Genomic DNA, 25,265 nt, shown 5'->3' on the forward strand with positions numbered 1-25,265 from the left:
ACTCTTGAATAGAGTTTTTTGACATACTTGATGTGTTGTTGGAGCTAAGCATTGCCCCTTCTACTTGACTATCATCAGTACTGTATTCAGTGTCACTCCCTGAGAATGTAACATTTTTATTATTGGGATTATTATTCCTATTCCTCTGTCTTCGCCTCCTTCTCCCAAACCTAGGCTGCATTTGTCTATGTGCACCCCTTTGTTTCTTATTCCATACATAAACTGTGTTCGTGGAATACTTACATTTATCTCTTAAAAATGTAATATGTTTCCTTTCCATAATATCTGATCTGCTAGTAGCTAGAATACCTCTTAGAATACTATCATACTTGGCAAACTCAGTTACTGTACTGCGTTTATTCAATTCTGCCTGTATTTCTGATATTTCCCTCTTCACTTGATCTAATTGCTTAGTTTTAAATTGAATTAGAAGCAACATAAGATTTAGTGAGCATTCTGTCAACACATCATTCCAAAGTTCCACAAAGTCCTTGTCATTACAGTCTACATCAAAAGTAGGAAATGTAATAATACATAGACCTCTAGGAACCATTCTCAAAGATTTGTACTTTTCAAATGTCCAAATGTCCCATTGTAGTTTAGATTCTTTGACAAGTAAGTTCTCCATATTTTCAAATAAAGTGCTTAATGCCAAAACACTCTTATCTTCAGAAATGATGATGTCACAGTCTATAGTATCTGCATTTCTTGCTGTATAGGGCATAAATTAGTAATATGTCTGAATGGATGATTCTAATGGTAGTTGTGCCATCTCTTCCATAATGCTTGGGGAATTTAAATACAATATAACAATTGTATCGGTGTGTACAAAATAAATGTGTCCAAAGTGTCAGTACCTCCAGCAAAGTACTCAAATATAAACACTCATACACAAAAACTAAGGACCATGTATTAGTACTAGAGCCTTGTAGCACAAATAATGATAAATAAGGATATAAGCCAGAGGCAGATGTTGCCGCAGTGTGAACTGCCCACTCGCCCTATGGCCACTCTTATCGGACTTGTATGAGGCTGATAGTGCACGGGTATGTACAATACCTCTCCGAGTGCTGCCCTCTCTTCACCGGCCTGGCTCGGCATCCTTGTGGATCATCTGCATAAATCCGACGTCACCTGGGCACACCCATATACCTCCTCTTGGAATCTGCTCCTCCAATGGCTATCCAAAATTGGCTCATACCTCCCCACAGCCGAAGTCCATGGTTATGCTGGTAAAGCAGTGAGTTAGACAAGGAGAGACATCCACGGTATCTTCTAAAACCAATATTTATTCTTCACAACAGTAAAAGGAAAGATAGCATCAACTTTCACACAAAATAGACGGTGTGGCACTAATGGCTTACGCGTTTCGGCACTGAGCCATAATCATAGCCTGTAGTAATGGTTTTGCATTTGTTTTATTATCCAATGAGATTGCTAGTGTGATTATTTAAATGGGTGTGACACCAGACACTACAGGCTATGATTACAGCTCACTGCCGAAACGCATAAGCCATTAGTGCCACACCGTCTATTTTGTGTGCAAGTTGATGCTATCTTTCCTTTTACTGTTGTGAAGAATAAATATATAATAAAAATGTCAGGGAGTGACACTGAATACAGTACTGATGATAGTCAAGTAGAAGGGGCAATGCTTAGCTCCAACAACACACAGGTACCCCTCCTTCTAGTAATTCAGCATATTCATTAATGCACGACAACACACAACATTTAGTAGTCAGACCCAAAGATATTGCTTATCATCTTACTAAGAGCACACCTTTACATAGTAATCATACAGGTAATCAGAGTTTGATGGAACAGGTTTTTCCCCAGGATCAGATAGATCACAAGGGAGGGGGGACACTGATCAATCAGAAGAATACCAGCAAACCGCAGAGCCAGCCAAGCTATCAATTGAGAACAGTGAAGCCAGTATCAAAGTACAAATAAATGTAGTACACGATAATGTAATTAATCTTTCCTCTGTGAGTCTAACTGAAGACCAGTTAAAAGTTCTTAGTCTAATTATTTTGGCATCTTCCAGACATTATTAGACTTAAATAGATTTGTGAGGAATGTGACTTTGAAAAAATATTATTCGGATCCTACTCATTACTCTGAGCAAGTGCCCAGCACCTCCACCCAATCCTCACTTCAATCCGAATTTACTAATTTTTCACATTCATGTGATGTTGTTGCGCTACAACAACTACAAATTGAATCTAAGGAAGGAGAGGAGGGATACTGTGGCAGGGGCCCCGTATTGAAAAACAGGTCTACCTTCTACCCTATTCAAGTCCATGGTAATATTATTGAAACATTTTACAATATAGTTGAAACTGACTTAGTTGCACTTAAAGGCAAACATATCCCTAAAAAACAAAATTTAAGCTTGAAAGAGAAGACAGCCATCAAAGAGCTCAGGGACAATCAGTCTATAACTATACGGAAGGTTGGCAAGGGAGGCATGACTGTAGTCATGAATCATGATTATTTTGTCACTGAGGCCCTTAGACAATTGAAAAATGAGAATAAATATTGTGTTTTGAGAGGAGATCCTACATCTATTTTTGCTTCTGAACTAATGGATATTTTGGATGACGGCGTGGAACAGGGGTTCTTAGATGTAGCTACTGAGTCATATTTGCTACCTGAACATCCTAAGATCCCCCTGTTCCACTTCTTCCCCAAAGTGCACAAGTCATTGGTAAATGTAAAGGGATGCCCCATAGTGAGTAGGGTGGAGTCCTTACTTTGTAACTTATCGGAATGGATTGACTGCATCTTACAGCCACTTGTGATTTCATTGCCCTCATATTTGAGGGATACAAAACATGTGTTACAACTAACCAGAGAAGTTGATTGGACAATGAAATCAAAGTGGCTAACTGTGGATGCAGTCTCTCTCTATTCCTATATACCATATGACAAGGGCCTTGAAGCGGTTTGCTTCTTTTTGGAAAAATGTTCTCAATATACAGAAGACTTCAAAATATATATTATCAAAGTTGTTAATTTCCTTCTTACGCATAATTTTTTTATGCTTGAAGGAATTTACTACCTCCAAAAATGAGGAATGGCGATGGGGACAAAGTTTGCCCCATCGTATGCTAATTTATTCCTTGGTTATTGGGAATTTTTCCACATTTTTTTAAAACAGGAATCCCTTTCATCGCTATGTATCTCTATACAAGAGGTACATAGACGATTTATTGCTTATATGGAAAGGTTCAGAGTCAGAAGCCAGAGACTTTTGCTTGTATTTGAATAACAACCAGATAAACCTGCAATTTACATTTGAGTTTGAAGTCGAATCGATTAATTATCTTGACCTGACCTTGATAGGACAATTAGATGGCACAGTGAAAACTAGGGCATATAGGAAGCCCATTTCTGGGAATTCAATATTGCATGGAACAAGTTGCCATCCCAGACACCTTCCCCAGGCTATAGCAAAGAGAGAACTTATTAGACTTAAACGAAATTGTTCAGAACAGAGTGATTTCATTAAGCTTGCCACTGATCTAGAGACCAGGTTAAAACAAAGGAAATATCTGTATAAAGCCATTCAGAAAGCTAAACAATCGGTACAAACTAGATCAAGAGAGAGTCTACTAGAAAATAATTTGTCTAAAGGCACAGATAGAAATCATTTTGAGGGAGTGACCTTTGTGACTACACATTGATGGGTATATATGTGTGTATGTGTATATATATGTATATGTATGTATGTGTATGTATATATATATATATATATATATGTATGTATATGTATGTGTATATATATCTATATGTATGTATATGTGTATGTATATGTATATATATATATATATATATTATATATATTATGTTATATGGGTAATTTGAATCTCACATATTAAGCATATTGAGGGTAGCCTTAAATCTTGTATCAAATGTTTATAATGCAGCACACAGTATCTCAATCTCATTGCAGCATTCCACAAGTTTCTTTTGTATAAGTTGTAACATATGGTTCTAATATTAGATCCTCTCTACAAATGGTTATATGGGCATATTCTGTTATGTGATATAACAACATTCTTATTTCCTGTGGGCCCCTTATGCAGATGTGAAGTTAACTACGTTTTTTATATATTTCCTGTGACCTCATGTATGACGTATACATCACTATAAATTCTTTGTATGTTCTTCAATAAAGGGGAATCTTGTGAAAACACTCAGTTGCATGTGTGTCTGATTTCAGTGGTCACCCCAAGGCCCTGAAGAAAACGTGTGCTGCACCCTTATCAGCCAGAGCAGAGCTAAGAAACAAAAGAATTTACCCTACACACATATCAACCAATACACTCAGATATGTTCTATTGTTCGCAGGCACTTTCAAATCCTCAAAGCAGATGATAAATTGGTGGGACTGTAGAGAAGGGACTCAGGTGTTCCTATAAGAGGGGTCCAACACTGGGATCTATTTTATCTCCTACCATATTGCCTGCTAAAGACAAAGTTACCAGCTCTTGGCTTAGACATCAGGGCATGTATAAGTGTGGTCATGCCAGATGTAAGCCTTGTGAGTTAGTAAAAATTACTAACATGTTCTCCAGCCTCGTCACAGGGAAAACCTATAACATCAAATCCTGTTTGAATTGTACTTTGAAATATGTAATTTATCTGCTAGAGTGCTCACAATGTACAGTACGTTGGACTCACCTCTAGGGATGTGAACACTAGGATTAGAGAACATCTTTCTTCTTTTAAGTTGGCAAGGTCTACCACCCCAGTTGTACAACATTTTGGGGTACTGCATGGTGGTAATCTTTCCACCTTTTCATGGTATGCAATTGAAAAAATTGTTAAGCCTAAAAGGGGTGGCTCCATGGATCGTATCTTGGAATTGAGGGAAGCTTTTTGGATTTTCACACTGGGGACTAGAATCCCTAATGGACTCAATTCCAAGTAAAACGTTATGAATTTTTAGAATTATTGAAATTTCTTTAAATTTTGGTTATGCCTGTAAGGAAATCTCCACTTTTATCATATTGTTATAGGTTGACACGATTTTTATGTCTGTAGCTTTGCAAAATATTTTTTCTTATTCAAGTAGGAGTGCACCTTGTTTACTGCTCTCGTATAGTGTAGCATTGGTATACCCTTTATGGTAGGAGCATATACATGCTTACATATATATATATATATATATATATATATATATATATATATATATATATATATATGTATATCATAATATCCAGACGGGTTTATTCACCTAGTTCTAAATGTTAATAGGGTTTAAGGCAAATTTTGTGCTGACTGTGCTGACTATTGCTGCATATTCGTATAGAGAGAATTTCACTGTCTGTTAGTATACCTGTTATAATCATCTAGTGTGTGTTATATTGACATTTCATTGTTTGATAATATATCTGTTTTCGTAACATACTTTGTGTTATAATGACATCCTACTGCATAGTTATTGTTTAGGACATTTTTTGATTAATATATTAATGGTATTGTATGGGTTAATTTTTGCACCGCAAATGGGGGGTGTTGGTTTTGCATTTGTTTTATTATCCAATGAGATTGCTAGTGTGATTATTTAAATGGGTGTGACACCAGACACTACAGGCTATGATTACGGCTCAGTGCCGAAACGCGTAAGCCATTAGTGCCACACCGTCTATTTTGTGTGCAAGTTGATGCTATCTTTCCTTTTACTGTTGTGAAAAATAAATATTGGTTTTAGAAGATACCGTTTATGTCTCTCCTTGTCTAACTCAGTGGCTAGATTTGTCTGAGAAATAAAGCCTAGATTGGTTCCTCTAAATAAGGCAAATGGTGGGTGGAGTTTGACTACTGGAGAATAGCTGCAGTAAAAAAGGTGTTAATTTGTTTTACAACGTTAAAGGAGCATTAAACACAATTTTTATATTTCATGTTTGAGATAAAAAAATACAATATTAAAAAACTTTACATTTTACTTCTGTTATCTATTTTTCTTTTGGTATCCTTTGTTGAAAAGTATTCCTAGGTAGGCTAAGGAGCAGCAATGCACTACTGGGAGCAGCTGGTGATTGGTGACTGCACATATATACCTGATGTGTTCAACTAGCTTTTAGTAGTTCATTTCTGTTTCTTCAATAGAGAATACTAAGAGAATAAAGCAAATTTTATCAAATTAATTAGAAAATATGTGTGTGTTGTAAAGAATGCTAATTGTCATTGTGCAGCCTGCTAATTTAATTGTAAAAGTAATCTACCTCTATTGGGTTCATATACTGTATGTGCTTTTCAGGCATATCCTAACCAGTGCCTCACCAGTCTTTAACCTCACCACATGTCACTGATATATAACAAAAACAAAACAATAGGATGACAATCATCCTCATGCTGCAAATAAAGAGAAGACACAATGTTGACCTCCAAATTGAAGCAGTTATAGGGACATTCCGGTCAAAATTTTAATGCAGATAGATGAATTACATTTTTTAATATAAACACATTTGCAATATACATGTATTGGTAAAAATGTTTCTATTAAATTGTTTCTCTGTTTTAGTGTTATCATTTTCTCTGCACAGCTAAAGCTTTTTTATTAGAAGCATTTTTTTAATACATGTATATTTTAAAACTACTTCTATTAAAAACTGAAATGGATTTCAATTTTGTCTGGGATATCCATTTAAAGTAAGTCTGTCTATGTATAAAAACATAATTTATGTAAGAACTTACATGATAAATTCATTTCTTTCATATTGGCAAGAGTCCATGAGCTTGTGACGTATGGGATATACAATCCTACCAGGAGGGGCAAAGTTTCCCAAACCTCAAAATGCCTATAAATTACACCCCTCACCACACCCACAATTCAGTTTGAATGAATAGCCAAATAGTGGGGTGATCAAGAAAGGAGTAAAAAGCATCAACAAAGGAATTTGGAAATAATTGTGCTTGATACAAAAAATCATAGCCACCATAAAAAAGGGTGGGTCTCATGGACTCTTGCCAATATGAAAGAAATTAATTTATCAGGTAAGTTCTTACATAAATTATGTTTTCTTTCATGTAATTGGCAAAGAGTCCATGAGCTAGTGACGTATGGGATAGTAATACCCAAGATGTCCAACTCCACAGAAGAGTCACTAGAGAGAGGTATAAAATAATCACAGCCATTTTCCACTGAAAAAAATAAATCCACAACCCAAAATATAAGTTTATTCTCATAATGAAAAGAAAAACTCAAACATAAGCAGAGGAATCAAACTGAAACAGCTGCCTGAAAAACTTTTCTACCAAAAACTGCTTCCGAAGAAGCAAATACATCAAAAAATGGTAGAATTTAGTAAATGTATGCAAAGAAGACCAAGTTGCTGCTTTGCAAATCTAATCAACTGAAGCTTCATTCTTAAAAGCCCACGAAGTGGAGACTGATCTAGTAGAATGAGCTGTAATTCTCTGAGGCAGGGCCTGACCCGACTCCAAATAAGCCTGATGAATCAAAAGCTTTAACCAAGATGCCAAGTAAATGGCAGAAGCCTTCTGACCTTTCCTAGAACCAGAAAAGATAACAAATAGACTAGAAGTCTTCTGGAAATCTTTGGTAGCTTCAACATAATATTTCAAAGCTCTTACCACATCCAAAGAATGCAAGGATCTCTCCAAAGAATTCTTAGGATTAGGACACAAAGAAGGGACAACAAATTCTCTATTAATGTTGTTAGAATTCACAACCTTAGGCAGAAATTTAAATGAAGTCCACAAAACTGCCTTATCCTGATGGAAAATCAGAAAAGGAGATTCACAAGAAAGAGCAGATAATTCAGAAGCTCTTCTAGCAGAAGAGATGGTCAAAAGGAACAACACTTTCCAAGAAAGTAGTTTAATGTCCAAAGAATGCATAGGCTCAAACAGAGGAGCCTGTAAAGTCTTCAAAACCAAATTAAGACTCCAAGGAGGAGAGATTGATTTAATGACAGGCTTGATACGGACCAAAGCCTGTACGAAACAGTAAATATCAGGAAGCTTAGCAATCTTTCTGTGAAATAAAACAGAAAGAGCAGAGATTTGTCCCTTCAATGAACTTGCAGACAAACCCTTATCCAAACCACCCTGAAGAAACTGTAAAATTCTAGGAATTCTTAAAGAATGCCAGGAGAATTTATTAAAAGAACACCATGAAATATAAGTCTTCCAAACTCGATAATAAATCTTCCTAGAAACAGATTTACAAGCCTGTAACATAGTATTAATCACTAAGTAAGAGAAACATCTATGACTAAGCACTAGGCATTCAATTTCCATACCTTCACATTTAATGATTTAAGATCCTGATGGAAAAACGGACCTTGAAACAGAAGGTCTGGCCTTAAAGGAAGTGGCCAAGGTTGGCAACTGGACATCCGAACAAGATCTGCATACCAAAACCTGTGAGGCCATGCTGGAGCTACCAGCAACACAAACGATTGTTCCATGATGATCTAGGAAATCAGTCTTGGAAGAAGAACCAGAGGCGGGAAGATATAATCAGGTTGGTAACACCAAGGAACTGCTAATGCTTCCACCATTCCGCCTGAGGATCCCTGGACCTGGACAGGTACCTGGTGGGTAGTTTCTTGTTTAGATGGGAAGCCATCAGATCTATTTCTGGAAGACTCCACATCTGAACAATCTGGGAAAAAACATCTGAATGGAGAGACCACTCCCCCGGATGTAAAGTCTGACGGCTGAGATAATCCGCTTCTCAATTGTCTATACCTGGGATATGAACCACAGAAATTAGACAGGAGCTGGATTTTTCCCAAGCAAGTATCTGAGATACTTCTTTCATAGCTTGGGGACTGTGAGTCCCACCCTGATGATTGACATATGCCACAGTTGTGATATTGTCTGTCTGAAAACAAATGAACGGCTCTCTCTTCAACAGAGGCCAAACCTGAAGAGCCCTGAAAATAGTACTGAGTTCTAAAATATTGATTGGTAACCTCGCCTCTTGAGATTTCCAAACCCCTTGTGCTTTCAGAGATCCCCAGACAGCTCCCCATCCTAAAAGACTTGCATCTGTTGTGATCACAGTCCAGATTGGACAAACAAAAGAGGCCCCTTGAACTATACAACAGTGATCTAACCACCAAGTCAGAGAGAGTAAAACATTGGGATTTAAGGATATTAATTGTGATATCTTTGTATAATCCCTGCACCATTGGTTCAGCATACAAAGCTGGAGAGGTCTCATATGAAAACGAGCAAAGGGGATCACGTCCCATGCTGCAGTCATGAGACCTAAAACTTCCATGCACATAGCTACTGAAGGGAATAATTGAGACTGAAGGTTCCGACAAGCTGAAACCAATTTTAATTGTTTCTTGTCTGTTAGAGACAGAGTAATGGACACTGAATCTATCTGGAAACCTAGATTTGGTAAATTGATCCTCCAACCATGTCTTTGAAGAAACAACAATAGTTGATTAGTGTGAGATTCTGCAGAATATAAAGACTGAGCTAGTACCAAGATATCGTCCAAATAAGGAAATACTGCAATACCCCATTCTCTGATTACAGAGAGTAGGACACCGAGAACCTTTAAAAAGATTCTTGGAGCTGTCGCTAGGCCAAATGGAAGAGCGACAAATTGGTAATGCTTGTCTAGAAAAGAGAATCTCAGAAACTGATAGTGATCTGGATGAATTGGAATATGAAGATATGCATCCTGTAAGTTTATTGTGGACATATAATGCCCTTGCTGAATAAAAGGCAGAATAGTCCTTATAGTCACCATTTTGAAAGTTGGCCTGAATGAATTTTCTTTCTTTGGGACAGTGAATAGATTTGAATAAAATCGCAGACCCTGTTCCTGAAACAGAACTGGTATGATTACCCCTAAACGCTGCAGGTCTGAAACACACTTCAGAAAAGCCTGAGCCTTTACTGGATTTGCTGGGATGCGTGAGAGAAAAAAAATCTTCTCACAGGAGGTCTTACTCTGAATCCTATTCGGTACCCTGCCCAAATGTTTTGGAAGAATCTTAATCTGCCCCCTACCAGCTGAGGTGGAATGAGGGCTGCACCTTTATGCAGACTTGGGGGCTGGCTTTGGTTTCTTAAATGGTTTGGATTTACTCCAACTTGAAGAAGGTTTCCAATTTGGAACCAGATTCTTTGGGGGAAGGATTAGGTTTCTGTTCCTTACTTTGACGAAAGAAACAAAAACGGTAAGATGCTTTAGATTTACTCCCTCCCCCCCAGTGACAGTTGAAATAATCGAATCCAACTGAGAACCAAATAACTTATTACCTTGGAAAGAAAGAGATAGTAATCTAGACTTAGATACCATGTCAGCATTCCAATATTTGAGCCACAAAGCTCTTCTAGCTAAAATAGCTAAATACATAGATTTAACATTAATTTTGATAATATAAAAAATGGCATCACAGATAAAATGATTAGCATGTTGAAGCAAGCGAACAATGCTAGACAAATCAGGATCCATTTCCTGTTGCGCTAAACTTTCCAACCAAAAAGTTGATACAGCTGCAACATCAGCCATAGAAATGGCAGGCCTAAGAAGATGGCCAGAATATAAATAAGCTTTCCTTAGATAGGATTCAAATTTCCTATCTAAAGGATCTTTAAAAGAAGTACTATCTTCCATAGGAATAGTAGTACGTTTAGCAAGAGTAGAAATAGCCTCATCAACTTTGGGAATCTTTTTCCAAAATTCCAATCTAACTGCTGGCAAAGGATACGATTTATTAAACGTTTAAGAAGGAATAAAAGAAGTACCAGGTTCTATTCAATTCCTTAGAAATCAAATCAGAAATAGCATCAGGAACTGGAAAAAACTCTGGAGTAACCACAGGAGGTTTATAAACAGAATTTAAACATTTAAAAGTTTTAATATCAAGAGGACTAGTTTCCTCAATAGCCAATGTAATCAACACCTCTTTTAACAAGGAACAAATATACTCCATTTTAAATAAATAAGTAGATTTGTCAGTGTCAATATCTGAGGAAGGATCTTCTGAATCAGATAGATCCTCATCAGAGGAGGATAATTCAGTATGTTGTCGGTCATTTGAAATTTCATCAACTTTATGAGAAGTTTTAAAAGACGTTTTACATTTATTAGAAGGTGGGATGGCAGACAAAGCCTTCTGAATCGCATCAGCAATAAAATCTTTTATATTCACAGGTATATCATGTACATTAGATGTTGAAGGAACAACAGGCATTGTACTATTACTGATGGACACATTTTCTGCATGTAAAAGCTTATCATGACAACTATTACATACCACAACTGGAGATATAATCTCCACAAATTTACAACAAATGCACTTAGCTTTGGTAGAACTGTTATCAGGCAGCAGGGTTCAACAGTGGTTTCTGAGACAGGATCAGATTGAGACATCTTGCAAATGTAAGAGAAAAAACAACATATTAAAGCAAAATTATCAATTTCCTTATATGGCAGTTTCAGGAATGGGAAAAAATGCAAACAGCATAGCCCTCTGATATAGAAAAAGGCAAGAGGCATATAGGAATGGTGTTTTAATAATGAGATTATTTGGCGCCAAGTATGACGCACGACACAAACTCAAATTTTTTTGGTGCTAACAACATCCGGAAATGACACACTCTCGTCATTGTAGATGCAACCTTGTGCAAGGAACTCTGCATCAACTAAGACGCCAGAAATGACAAATTTTCGTCATCGGACGTAACTTCGCTCCAAGAATGACGCGATAAACTTTGGCATTATGCGCCCTCGCAAGCCTAATTTTGCCCGCAAAATTTAATGAAAAGCAGTCAATTGAAAAAAGACTAAACCCCAGGTAAGAATTTTTTTTCTCTAAATATGTTTTTCTCCCAAATATGAAACTGATAGTCTGCAAAAGGAAATATACATAAACCTGACTCATGGCAAATATAAGTACAATACATATATTTAGAACTTTATATTAATGCATAAAGTGCCAAACCATAGCTGAGAGTGTCTTAAGTAATGAAAACATACTTACCGAAAGACACCCATCCACATATAGCAGATAGTAAAAACCAGTACTGAAACAGTTATCAGTAGAGGTAATGGAATATGAGAGTATATCGTCGATCTGAATAAGGGAGGTAGGAGATGAATCTCTACAACCGATAACAGAGAACGTATGAAATAGATCTCCCGTGAGGAAAGCCATTGCATTCAATAGGTGATACTCCCTTCACAACCCTCTGACATTCACTGTACTCTGAGAGGAATCGGGCTTCAAAATGCTGAGAAGCGCATATCAACGTAGAAATCTTAGCATTAACTTACTTCACCACCTCCATAGGAGGCAAAGTTTGTAAAACTGAATTGTGGGTGTGGTGAGGGGTGTATTTATAGGCATTTTGAGGTTTGGGAAACTTTGCCCCTCCTTGTAGGATTGTAATATCCCATACGTCACTAGCTCATGGACTCTTACCAATTACATAAAAGAAATATAAATATACAAATAATACATACACATGTTTAAATTAAAGGGACAGTAGGTTGTAATAGAAATGCTTAATTAGTAAATAGTAAAACAACCATGCAATATACTTTCATTATTTATTTTGCATCCTTTTCATATAATTTATGCCAACCCTGAAAAGTAAAAGAGCTGAATGCAGATTTCTCAAGCCTAACCTCGCCACTTACTTGCCCCTAATCTGCGGTTTGTTATAATTTCTGCTGTAGGCATAATACAGAGGCTTTGTTATCAAAATGGCAGTGGCAAGCCTTGTCTTCTCCAGATGCAAATCCAAATAAGTAGAGTAGTAACTGGTGTTTGACCAGTGAAAAATAATTGCAACAAACAAGATGTTAATCTGTTCTGATAACATTTAGACTCTGCTGATATGTTAATCTATTTAAACTAAATTGTTGTATTTACAAGGTGTTCACTGTTATTTGTTTATACAAAATGAACTTACTAAGTCTTAGCAAAATTATTTCTACACCTCTTAAATGTATTGGTTGCAACAATTTTACACAAAAGGTGAGATAGTTTGATTTGTGCACAAAACATGATAAATTTGCACAGTTTTCACTTACTGGGTCCAATGGCGTGTCCAATCACATAAGTAATGATACAGGCAATGCTAAGGTATGGCATCCAAGAAACAGTTTCCTAAAGGAAAACGATAAACATGTAGAAAGTTAGTACATTCTGTGACTGTCAGGGCTGGTGTATATACATCAGAGCAAAGCAAATAGCGAGGGCTAAATAACAAGCTACATGCTAAACAATATTGCAACCACGCTAACTTGCGCACGTATTACAAGTTGAAAGTAAATGCGTTTGCTCGAGTGCAAACTAAACTTGCGTGTGTAAAGAGTAAGAGTTATAAAAATATGCACCAAACACAACAAAAACATATACAAATTATTTGCATAAAATTAATTAAAAAAAAATTAAGTGTTAAAAGGTATATGTTATATGAAAAGGTATTTGAATGGAAAGGGCTATAAGGACTGCACACGGAGTGCTAAGGTAGACACACTGAGGAAGCCCCTATGACAAATTCTTTCTAAGTAATAGATTATCAATATCGCCTCCTCTTCCATATAGAGAGCATTTTTCAATCCCTATTACTTTAAGGCAATCTGTAGAACAATTATGAGACAGTTTAAAATGTAAGGCTATGTTGCTATTTATAGTTCCCTCTTTTGCATTGACAATATCATTGCGATGTTCAGTGATTCTGTCTTTAAGAATTCTCTTTGTTTTTCGTGTGTTAAACAATGGGCAAGGACAGTATAAAAGATATATAACATTATCAGATTTACAATTGATAAATTGTCTGATTTCATATGTTTTGTAACCAGTGCTGAATTGTTTAGTTTTTACAATAAATTTACAGAAAACACAGTTGCCACATTGGAAGCAACCTTGTAACTTTTGCCGTTTTTCAAGCCAATTTTCTGTCTTTGGATTGCGTGTAAAGTTGCTCTTAACCAATTTATCTTTTAAATTGGGAGCCCTACGTGCAACTAGCGATGGGAAATCACCCACAACATTTTTTACATTATCATCTGCAAGTAAAAATTGCCATTTGTTTTTTAGTATACTTCAAACCTGGTTCTAATGTCCATTATATTCAGTAACGAATCTAACCCTGTTATCCATTTTTTTTCTCTTTTTTGTCAAACAATAGAGAATCCCTATTGGTCTTAAGAGCACGATTCATAGCATATTTTACATTTCGTTTTGAATAGCCTCTTACTTTAAATCTATTAGACATCTCTTCAGCATATGTTTTAAATTTTTATGCAATTTAGGGATGCAGTAGAAAACTGGAACTTTAGTAAATTTAACATATAAGTAATCAAATTCTTTTTTACTTATGCCATTCTTTCTGGCTCTATTCAAAATATGGAGTAATTCACCCTGTATTCTTGCAATTGGATTTTCATGAAGCAGTTGGTACTGTGCTTTGTTATTAAGCTGTTTCTTAACTTCCAATACATAATTAGATTCATTCATTATGACTAGATTCCCACCCTTATCCGCTTGTTTAATGATGATACCAGGAGTATTCATAAGCTCCTGTAAGGCTATTCTTTCTTGTCTAGATAGATTGTCATTAGTTATTCTATCAATTGGTAATTTCTCAATTTCTTTTTCTACCTCTTTTACAAAGAGGTTAACTGATGGCACAAGCGATAAATGCGGCATATAGCTATATTTTGGTCTAAATTTTGAAATTGGAAGAAGGGTGTCTGTAGTATTACTGCTAGTATTATCGGAACCTGTTGGAATAGTACTAGGAAGGTCCTCAATCTCACCTTCACTAATCAGGCTTTCAAGGGCGTTTAAAGTATCCTCATCTTCTGCAGTAATTTTTACTGTTTCTAATTGATTTAGATTCTTTGTCTTATTCTTAGCCATGACTTGGGAAAGGACTACTTTTCTAGCGAAAAGATGGAGGTCTTTTACTACAGTGAACTTGTCCAAACTTCTTGCAGGGCAAAATGAAAGGCCTTTTTTAAGTAGGCTAATATGCGCTTGATTTAGCGGAAATTTTGACAAGTTCACTATCTGTAGTTCATCTTCCGGGTGAGGGATACCTAGTATCCCCCCGGTAGTCCCTCCTTGTTCGCATCCTGGGTTCTGATGGTCCCCGTCCCCCCTGGCTCTCCCCATAAACCTGTTCCTCATGGGGCGTTGTATGCCCCTGTTCAAGCTCATAGCTTGATCCGATTGAGGATCTATTTCTTTTTCTCTTTCTAACTACCCTTCTCCTTGTCTTTTTACAGTGTTCCTTACCCCATTTTTTTATTCATTTTTTCTATAATCAGTCTCGGCATCTGATCCATCAGTTCCTGAGTCATAAGAATTACAACTCGGGAAATATGAATACACTTGGTTCTTTTTGTAATCTTCCTGGTCCCTAGCTAGCTTACGTCTTTTTCTTACTTTTATTTCTTGTTGCAATTTTGAAATTGTTTCTTTTGTCTCATCATTCAATTTGCTAAACTTCTGATCAGTTTCAGATTCATTAACAATTTTTAAAGTTTCATCTAACATTTTAATTTTTTCAAGTTTGATTTTATTCTTATTAACCATTTTTTGCATCAGACCTAATGAACATTCAGTTAAACTTGAATGCCATTCTTCCATAAACTCGTTGCCATCATCCTCCTCCCTAAGGTTTGCTCCTGGGTCAAGGTGTAGACGGAGTCCCCTTGGTATAATTTTTTGCTGAATATAGTTTTCAAGGCTATATTTTTCAGCACCTAATTTCACTTGTTAAGACAATAAATTTCTATATTTTTTGAAAACACTAAATATATTGGTGTTCTCTTCTCCATCTTTGTTTAAACTAACATGTAGAGTCTCTCCTAATTCTGCTTCCCACTGCTCATCCAGCACTACAAAGGCCATGATTAATACTCACAATTATTCAAAAATAAACACGTGGTTTCAAAAGGGGACACTTCTGTTGAACAAAAAACACCAAAGATGAAAAGACCAAACAATATAATTCAATAGCAGTATTAATATAATATGTTATATATCCATCTCAACCCAAAAATGAAGCAGATCTACAATCTGGTATCCACCAATCAAGATCTATAAATCAAAGAAGTACACTGGTTTTATGGGGAGAGGGAACAACGTTATTTTAAATAATTTTAATTAGGTGCAGACCCTGTAAAACATTTATCTGAACTTAAAGAAACAGAAAGAAACACTGGGGGAAAATATCTTGACCCCACAAAAGCCAGGGATTTCAGTACTCAAGTTATTTGTACAAAATAACTAAGTCAAAAACTCATATTTGAATAAATCAAAAAATATCTTTACATTTATTATTGTCTTTTTCACTCCGGTGCAAATACACAACAGCTGGGTCCCCTAAATGAAACCAGTTACGTATCAACTATAAAATCATTTATTATGTGCAATTAATCATATATATCTTACATGCAATGTGTAAGGCAAATAGACAAAAAGCTGGCCAGCTTACATAAGGTTAACTCGATATAAACAATCATCAAGATTATTGCTAAATTGCAACACCCCTGCCAGAGGGTAGCCCTGCACTCCCACAGGAATCTGCTTGTTTAAGGAATCCTCCACATCCAGGGTCCTTATAGTTGGTAAATCCAGAAGCAAGGCATGTTGTACATCCGTGGCTGTAAGCAAATTTAAACGACATTCGTCGAGTGAACCAAGAAGCCGGGTCTCAGCCGAAAAAAATGACGTCACACGCAATCCAAAGACAGAAACTTGGCTTGAAAAACGGCAAAAGTTACAAGGTTGCTTCCAATGTGGCAACTGTGTTTTCTGTAAATTTATTTTAAAAACTAAACAACTCAGCACTGGTTACAAAACATATGAAATCAGACAATTTATCAATTGTAAATCTGATAATGTTATATATCTTTTATACTGTCCTTGCCCATTGTTTAACACAGGAAAAACAAAGAGAATTCTTAAAGACAGAATCACTGAACATCGCAATGATATTGTCAACGCAAAAGAGGGAACTATAGATAGCAACATAGCCTTACATTTTAAACTGTGCCATAATTGTTCCACAGATTGCCTTAAAGTAATAGGGATTGAAAAATGCTCTCTATATGGCAGAGAAGGTGATATTGATAATCTATTACTTAGAAAGGAGGTAGCATGGATTTATAGGTTGAAAACCCTGTCACCAAAAGGGCTAAATAAAAAATTAGATCTTGCCCCTTTACTATAATAAATGAAGCCATGTTTACTATTTTGTTCATCAATAAATAAGACGTTAACTTTAAGCATTATTCTCTTGATATTATATGGATGTATATTTGCCATATGTTTTAATTTAATCTATGTATTTATTCCCACTGCTTATTTTTTGTGCTCTTTGGTCATTTGATCGATATACTCAAAGTAGCGATTATGTGCAAGTAAACAAAGCGTGTTTTTTAAACATTAATAGTGATATGTAATGTATCCAGATATAGCAAGTTATTTAACTATTGTTGCTATAACCACACTAATAAAACTTCACCTATCCGAAATATGGGCTGTGCTTATAAGGACTGCACACAGAGTGCTAAGGTAGACGCCCCGAGGAAGGCCATATGACGCTTGGTCACGTGGGTGGTGAAACGGCCGTTGGCGTGTGACGTCATTTTTTTCGGCTGAGACCCGGCTTCTTGGTTCACTCGATGAATGTCGTTTAAAGTTACTTACAGTCACGGATGTACAACATGCCTTGCTTCCGGATTTACCAACTTTAAGGACCCTGGATGTGTAGGATTTCTTAAACAAGCTTTAGTAATGTATTAATGGACTTACGAGTTCACACCTTTACAAATACAAAGCATTCTCTACGGAAACAAGTGACCAATAATACCATGCACTATAAGTTATACAGTGCAGGATTCAGTGGCGTCACTAGGGTTGGTGTCACCCGGTGCGGTAAGTTATGGTGTCACCCCCCCCTCCCAGAAAGCAGACACACACAAAAACACAGGCAAACACACATACAAACACTCAGACACACTTAAAACATACTCAGATGCACACACAAACACTCGGAAACACACTCAGACACACACACAAAAACACTGAGACACACACACACACAAAAACTCAGACACACACATACAAAATATGTAAACTGCACTGCATTAATTATAAAGCTCATGCCTAGAGCTGCTCCCTGGCTCAGCAGAGCATCAAATGAAAGATAAACAGAGCACTCTAAAAATAAATCACTAAAGAAAAGTTTTAGGTGCAAACTATGAAAATTCTGCTCTCTGACTCTGTTCCAAGTCTGTCAGTGCACAGCCCCGGGCCGCGTGCCTACCGCTTCTTATGGCCAATCACCTCTGCACTCTGCCCACCCCCAGACCCCCGCCCGCCCTCCTACCTGTTCAGTGTGCACTTAGTGTACCATAACCGTAATTGTCTGGTGGGCATCATACGTGGCTCCTTCACTTTAAAGACAGTGTCAAACAGTCATGCGGTCAGGTGCCAGGCATCCCCTCATGATTTGCCAGTTCCCGTTTAGAGAGACAGCACAGCAGTGAGTGACTCCACTGCTCCACATGTCACTGAGCAGTGAGCACAGATAGGCAGGCAGGTTTAGGCTAGCAGCGCAACTTTGCAAGCCCCATGGCATGCCCACAACATTCATAGCGAAATTGGGCAGGGGAGAAGCAAAGTACAAACAAGCAAAAGCAGCCGGGAAAACTATTTGTTGAAATTGCAGCACTGGCTCAAGGGGCAAAAAAATTGTGTCTACATCTTCCCCAGTCCCACCAATGTTCACAAATGCCAGCCCCTCTAATAAAAAAAAATCCATGCATCTCAACATTGTATTTCTTTGAATTTCAATAAAATTTAAAAAAAAAAAAAAATTTTTTTTTGGTGTCACCCCCTGGTGGGTGTCACCCAGGTGCGGCCGCCCCCCCCCGCCCCCCCTAGTGATGCCACTGGCAGGATTGGAACTGACATGCTATTATTAAGTTACATAAGCAGCTTATTTGTAACGATTCATGTTGTGATTTCTGCAAAGTTAAAATGTATCACTTTATGTGGCTGTAATTACACATTCACTATAAATTTGAACATAGACCCCATAAGTCTCCAAGGTAGCTTATAACCTTTAATGAGATATTGGTGCTACCCTCTGATTGGGGAGTTGTTCACTTTATATAGTGCATAAAAAAACGAGTTGTATGTACCGTTAATACAATATTGCTATTATAGTGGTATTAATTTGTTTGGCATAGATTCTCAGGTGAATATCTCATGATAACAGATTTCCGATATTTATTGGGTTATCCTCAGAGAGGTGTTGCCATTCAACTGTAGTAAGCTAATTGCATGGATCCCCATTTATTACCCATGGTAGCAGATTCCTGTGGGAGTGCAGGGCTACCCTCTGGCAGGGGTGTTGCAATTTAGCAATAATCTTGATGATTGTTTATATCGAGTTAACCTTATGTAAGCTGGCCAGCTTTTTGTCTATTTGCCTTACACATTGCATGTAAGATATATATGATTAATTGCACATAATAAATTATTTTATAGTTGATACATAACTGGTTTCATTTAGGGGACCTAGCTGTTGTGTATTTGCATCAGAGTGAAAAAGACAATAATAAATTCATAAGATATTTTTTGATTTATTCAAATATGAGTTTGACTTAGTTATTTTGTACAAGTAACTTGAGTGCTGAAATCCCTGGCTTTTGTGGGGTCAAGATATTGTCCCCCAGTGTTTCTTTCTGTTTCTTTAAGTTCAGGGGCGCGATCCGATATAGATCGTAGTTTGCGGCGCAAGCGAGGGAACCCCTGCCGCCCGTGGTTTCAGCTCGCAACTCGAACTATCCAATATACCCTGCCATCAGATGCTAAAGTGCCGTAAGTCGGATAAACCAGCGATGTCCAGAAATCTGCGTAAGTACAAATTTCTGGAGTCGCCAGTGACTTACGGCACTTTAGAAACTGCAGGTGCCTACAAAACCTGACCAAGTTATTAAATCTCCTGTACTGTCTAACACGCCTCCCAAACATAGCCCGACACGTATACCCCTCTATCCGCTATCCCCCCTCACTCTCCTAATAATAAAAAATGTATTAACCCCTAAACCACCGCTCCTGGACCCCGCCGCCACCTACATTAACTACCCCCTAATGTGAGCTCCTACCCCGCCGCCAGCTATATTAAACTACCCCCTAATGTAAGCTCCTACCCTGCCGCCAGCTATATTAAACTATCCCCTAATGTAAGCTCCTACCCCGCCGCCACCTACATTAAACTACCCCCTAATGTGAGCTCCGTACACCGCCGCCAGCTACATTAAACTACCCCCTAATGTGAGCTCTAACCCCACCACCAGCTACATTAAACTACCCCCTAATGTGAGCTCCTACCCTGCCGCCAGCTATATTAAAATTATTAACCACTAATCTAATCCCCCTACCCCACCGCCAGCTATAATAAATTAATTAACCCCTAATTTAATCCCCCTACACCGCCGCCAGCTATATTAAATTAATTAACCCCTAATCTAATCCCCCTACACCGCCGCCAGCTATATTAAATACATTAACCCCTAATCTAATCCCCCTAAAGTAATCACCTCTATTACCAGCCCTTAAAAGGGCTTTTTGCGAAGCATGCCCCAAAGAAATCAGCTCTTTTACCAGCCCTTAAAAGGGCTTTTTGCGGGGCATTGTCACAAAGTAATCAGCTCTTTTGCATCTAATCTAAATCCCCCTACACCGCTGCCTCCTATAATAAATGTATTGCCCCCTAATCTAATCCCCCTACACCGCCGCCACCTATATTAAATAGATTAACTCCTAATCTAATCCCCCTACACCGCCGCCAACTATATTAAATAGATTAACCCCTAATCTAATCCCCCTACACCGCCGCCAGCTATATTAACTATATTAACCCTAATTATATTAGGGTTAATATAGTTAATATAGTTATTATATTATATATATTAACTATATTAACCCTAATTATATTAGGGTTAATATCGTTATTATATTATATATATATATTAAGTATAATAACCATATCTAACTCTAACATCCCTAACTAAATTCTTATTAAAATAAATCTAATTAATATTAATATTATTAATTAAAATATTCCTATTTAAATCTAAGTACTTACCTATAAAATAAACCCTAAGATAGCTACAATGTAATTAATAATTACATTGTAGCTATTTTAGGGTTTATATTTATTTTACAGGTAACTTGGTATTTATTTTAACTAGGTACAATAGCTATTAAATAGTTAATAACTATTTAATAGCTACCTAGTTAAAATAATTACCAATTTACCTGTAAAATAAATCAATAAACTACAAATATCTAAACTAAAATACAATTAAATAAACTAAACTAAATTACAAAGAAAAACAAACACTAAATTACAAAAAACAAAAAAAGATTACAATAATTTTAAGCTAATTACACCTATTTTAAGCCCCCTAATAAAATAACAAAGCCCCCCAAAATAAAAAAATTCCCTACCCTAATCTAAATTAAAAAAGTTAACAGCTCTATTACCTTACCAGCCCTTAAAATGGCTTTTTGCGGAGCATGCCCCAAAGAAATCAGCTCTTTTGCCTGTAAAAAAACCCCCACAATACCACCCCCCAACATTACAACCCACCACCCACATACCCCTACTCTAACCCAAACCCCCCTTAAATAAACCTAACACTACCCCCCTGAAGATCTCCCTACCTTGTCTTCACCCAGCCGGGTCGAACTCTTCATCCGATCCGGGCGATGTCTTCAATCAAGCGGCAGAGAAGAAGTCTTCCATCCGGGCGATGTCTTCATGCAAGCAGCAAAGAAGAAGTCTTCCATCCGGGCTATGTCTTCAATCAAGCGGCATCTTCAATCTTCTTTCTTCGCTCCTCCGACGCGGAACATCCATCCGGCACGACGACTTCCCGACGAATGAGGTTCCATTAAATGACTTCATCCAAGATGGCGTCCGTCGAATTCCAATTAGCTGATAGGATTCTATCAGCCAATCGGAATTAATGTAGGAAAAATCTGATTGGCTGATTGAATCAGCCAATCAGATTCAAGTTCAATCCGATTGGCTGAACCAATCAGCCAATAGGATTGAACTTGAATCTGATTGGCTGATTCAATCAGCCAATCAGATTTTTCTACCTTAGGGGTTAATACCTTAGGGGTTAATAATTTTAATATAGCTGGCGGCGGGGTAGGAGCTCACATTAGGGGGTAGTTTAATGTAGCTGGCGGCGGGGTAGGAGCTCACATTAAGGGGTAGTTTAATGTAGCTGGTGGCGGGGTAGGAGTTCACATTAGGGGGTAGTTTAATGTAGCTGGCGGCGTGTAAGGGGCTCACATAAGGGGGTAGTTTAATGTAGCTGGCAGCGTTGTAAGGGGCTCACATTAGGGGGTAGTTTAATGTAGCTGGCGGTGGTGTAAGGGGCTCACATTAGGGGGTAGTTTAATGTAGGTGGCGGCGGTGTAAGGGGCTCACATTAGGGGGTAATTTAATATAGCTGGCAGCGGGGTAGGAGCTCACATTAGGGGTATGTAATGTAGCTGGTGACGGTGTAGGGGGATCACATTAGGGGGTTATACTTTTAATGTAGGTGGCAGCGGGGTCCGGGAGCGGCGGTTTAGGGGTTAAATACTTTATTAGGGATTGCGGCGGGGGATTGCGGTTGACAGGTAGATAGACATTGCACATGCGTTAGGTGTTAGGTTTTATTTTGCAGGTAGTTTAGGGAGTTACGGGGCTCCAATGCACAGCGTAAGGCTTACTACACCTGCAATTTGTGGCGAGGTGAAAATGGAGTAAGATTTCTCCATCTTTGCCACCTAAGTCCTTACGCTGTATATTGGATACCAAACTGCGCGGGTTTGGTATACCTGTCTATGGCCCAAAAAACTAGGTTACGCCGTATATGTGATACCAAACCCGCGCAAAATTCGGCATCGCCAGCTTTTGCAGGCGACGCTGCATATCGGATCGGGCCCCAGATATATAAATACATACATATACATACACACACAAAATATATATATATATATATATACACACACACAGCTAAGCAATACTGATTAAATAGAGCCTTATGTAAAAGCAATATCATTACACAAACTACAGATATTATTGCTCAAACTGTATATGAGACACAGAGAAGCTTCAGTCTCCTGCATAGCCTCCTCAGATGCCTAGACCAGCTTGTGAGCATAATTTAACCCCATGTCTGCCAAAAGGGCTACAGTGCATTGTAAAGGAATACACTGCAATCCTCTCTGGTAGCCAAGGGGTTAAATAGTGACCTGCATGTTTTGTTTTAGGTTTGCTTTTTGTTTCAAAGAATCCTGTATTGGAAAAAGAGGGAAATAAAGTTTCTACTGTTGCTATAATACGTTTTATGAGCATTGTGCACTTTTTTCTAGCTCCGAATGTGTGGATTTATGCTTCACCTTTAACTTTCAGCTGTCACACAAACTGTGAAACTTACGGCATGTGAGGAAGATCTCTAGCCCTCACCTACTCGGCTGTTTCTAGTGTGTGTCTGCTGTATGGAGGAGGAGGGCTGCACTTCTTCCTCTGACATTCTTCATTTCATTGGAAGTGCTTATAGCTTGCTGCCAGTGGCGGCTGGTGATGGGGGTGCACAAGACCCTGCCCTTATTAGAAAGCCACACCCCTTTGAAAAAACGCACGCCCCTTTTAAAAAACCATGCCCCTTTTAACAAGCCACACCCATTTTAAAAGCCACACCCCTTTGCAAAAGTAACGCCCCTCAAATGGCCCCACCCATTTGAACCAGCAGTGTTTTTGGTCATCGTCTTCTTGAAATATCCAGCCCTGGGGTAACTTCAACTGAAGTTTGTGACTGATTCCTCAACATTATTCTCAAGTATCTGCTGATATTGAGTGGAATCCATGAGACCCTCAACAATATTCCCAGTACAGGTCTTTGGAGGTGGTCTGTGGGCTGTTTTTGACCGTTCTCACCATCCTTTGCCTTTGCCTCTGGCCCTCTCCGATATTTTACTTGGCCTGCCACTTCTGGCCTTAACAAGATCTGTGCCTGTGGTCTTCCATATCCTCACCATGCATTGCTCACTATGTTCCTCACAGTGGACACAGACATCTTAAATCTATGCAATTGCAATAGCTTTTTGTAGCCTTCCTCTAAACCATGATTTTGAACAATCTTTGTTTTTAGGTTATTTGAGAGTTGTTTTGAGCCCCCCCATGTTGCCACTCTTCAGAGGAGAGTCATAGAGAACAACTTGCAATTGGCCACCTTAAAACCTTTTTTCATGATTGGATACACCTGTCTATGAAGTTTAAGGCTTAACGGGCTCACCAAACCAATTTTGTCTTCCAATTAATCAGTGCTAGGTAGTTACAGGTATTCAAATCAACAAAATAACAAGGGTGCCCAAATGTATGCACCTGTCAAATTTTGTTTTGATGCATATTGCACATTTTCTGTTAATCCAATAAACCTCATTGCACTACTGAATTTTTACTGTGTCCTTCATTTATTTGATAGATCAAAATGAAATTACTGATCCAAACAGCCATTTATTTATAACTGAAAATCATGGAAATTGTCAGGAGTGCCTAAACTTTTGCATACAACTGTATATGATTTCATGCACTCAAACTGTATTAAAGTCATGTACTCAGATATGAAAAATATTTTTTATGAAATGTAACATCAATTATATATAAATACTATGCTCCAATACAGCTCCCAGGCAGGATATCTAAAAAATATACAAAGGGAACATTTGTTAAAGTTTAATCTTCAAAAGATTCTTTACTTCATCACTTAATGAGATTAGATCTCTACAAACAAGATAATCATGTTACCTCTCTGGGGTGACAGAGAAAGAATTCTGTACTTTAGTTTACATATGCTAAGATTAGAATCTTCAGGAAAATAAGTAATTATCACTTGTATGATATACAAATGATGGGACTAACAATACTTTTGAAGGTCTGAATCCACATATACGCCTGGAAAGGTTTTCTAGCTCAGAATCGATGCAAGCATAGAAGACAAAATTTCATATGAAATGACTTGTAACTAATTTTCATATAGTTTTATATACTCCTATACTTTATTAAGGAATGACTTCAAATATGGAATATATTTAAATTAAAGTGGGAAAATAAGGAAATATAAATATCGTTACAATAAATTAATCACTACTGAATTTTAATCAAATGCAATGTAATATCAGAATATGAAATGATTAATCAATTGAATTCAA

The 25,265-nt window shown here is 37.5% G+C and overlaps 1 protein-coding gene across 5 annotated transcripts in view; it reads right to left on the reverse strand.

The window, feature by feature from the left end:
• The window catches only part of SLC2A5 (solute carrier family 2 member 5), a 924,962-nt gene that overhangs the window by 145,666 nt on the left and 754,031 nt on the right, over window positions 1-25,265 (reverse strand). For all 5 annotated transcript variants that reach the window (XM_053690437.1, XM_053690433.1, XM_053690432.1 and 2 more), the window contains one exon: window positions 13,049-13,124. In XM_053690437.1, the coding sequence (XP_053546412.1) occupies window positions 13,049-13,124 (76 nt within the window). The remainder of the gene's footprint in view (window positions 1-13,048; window positions 13,125-25,265) is intronic.

The sequence above is a fragment of the Bombina bombina genome, chromosome 8 (genome assembly GCF_027579735.1).
Source record: "Bombina bombina isolate aBomBom1 chromosome 8, aBomBom1.pri, whole genome shotgun sequence".
Classification (NCBI taxonomy): domain Eukaryota; kingdom Metazoa; phylum Chordata; class Amphibia; order Anura; family Bombinatoridae; genus Bombina; species Bombina bombina.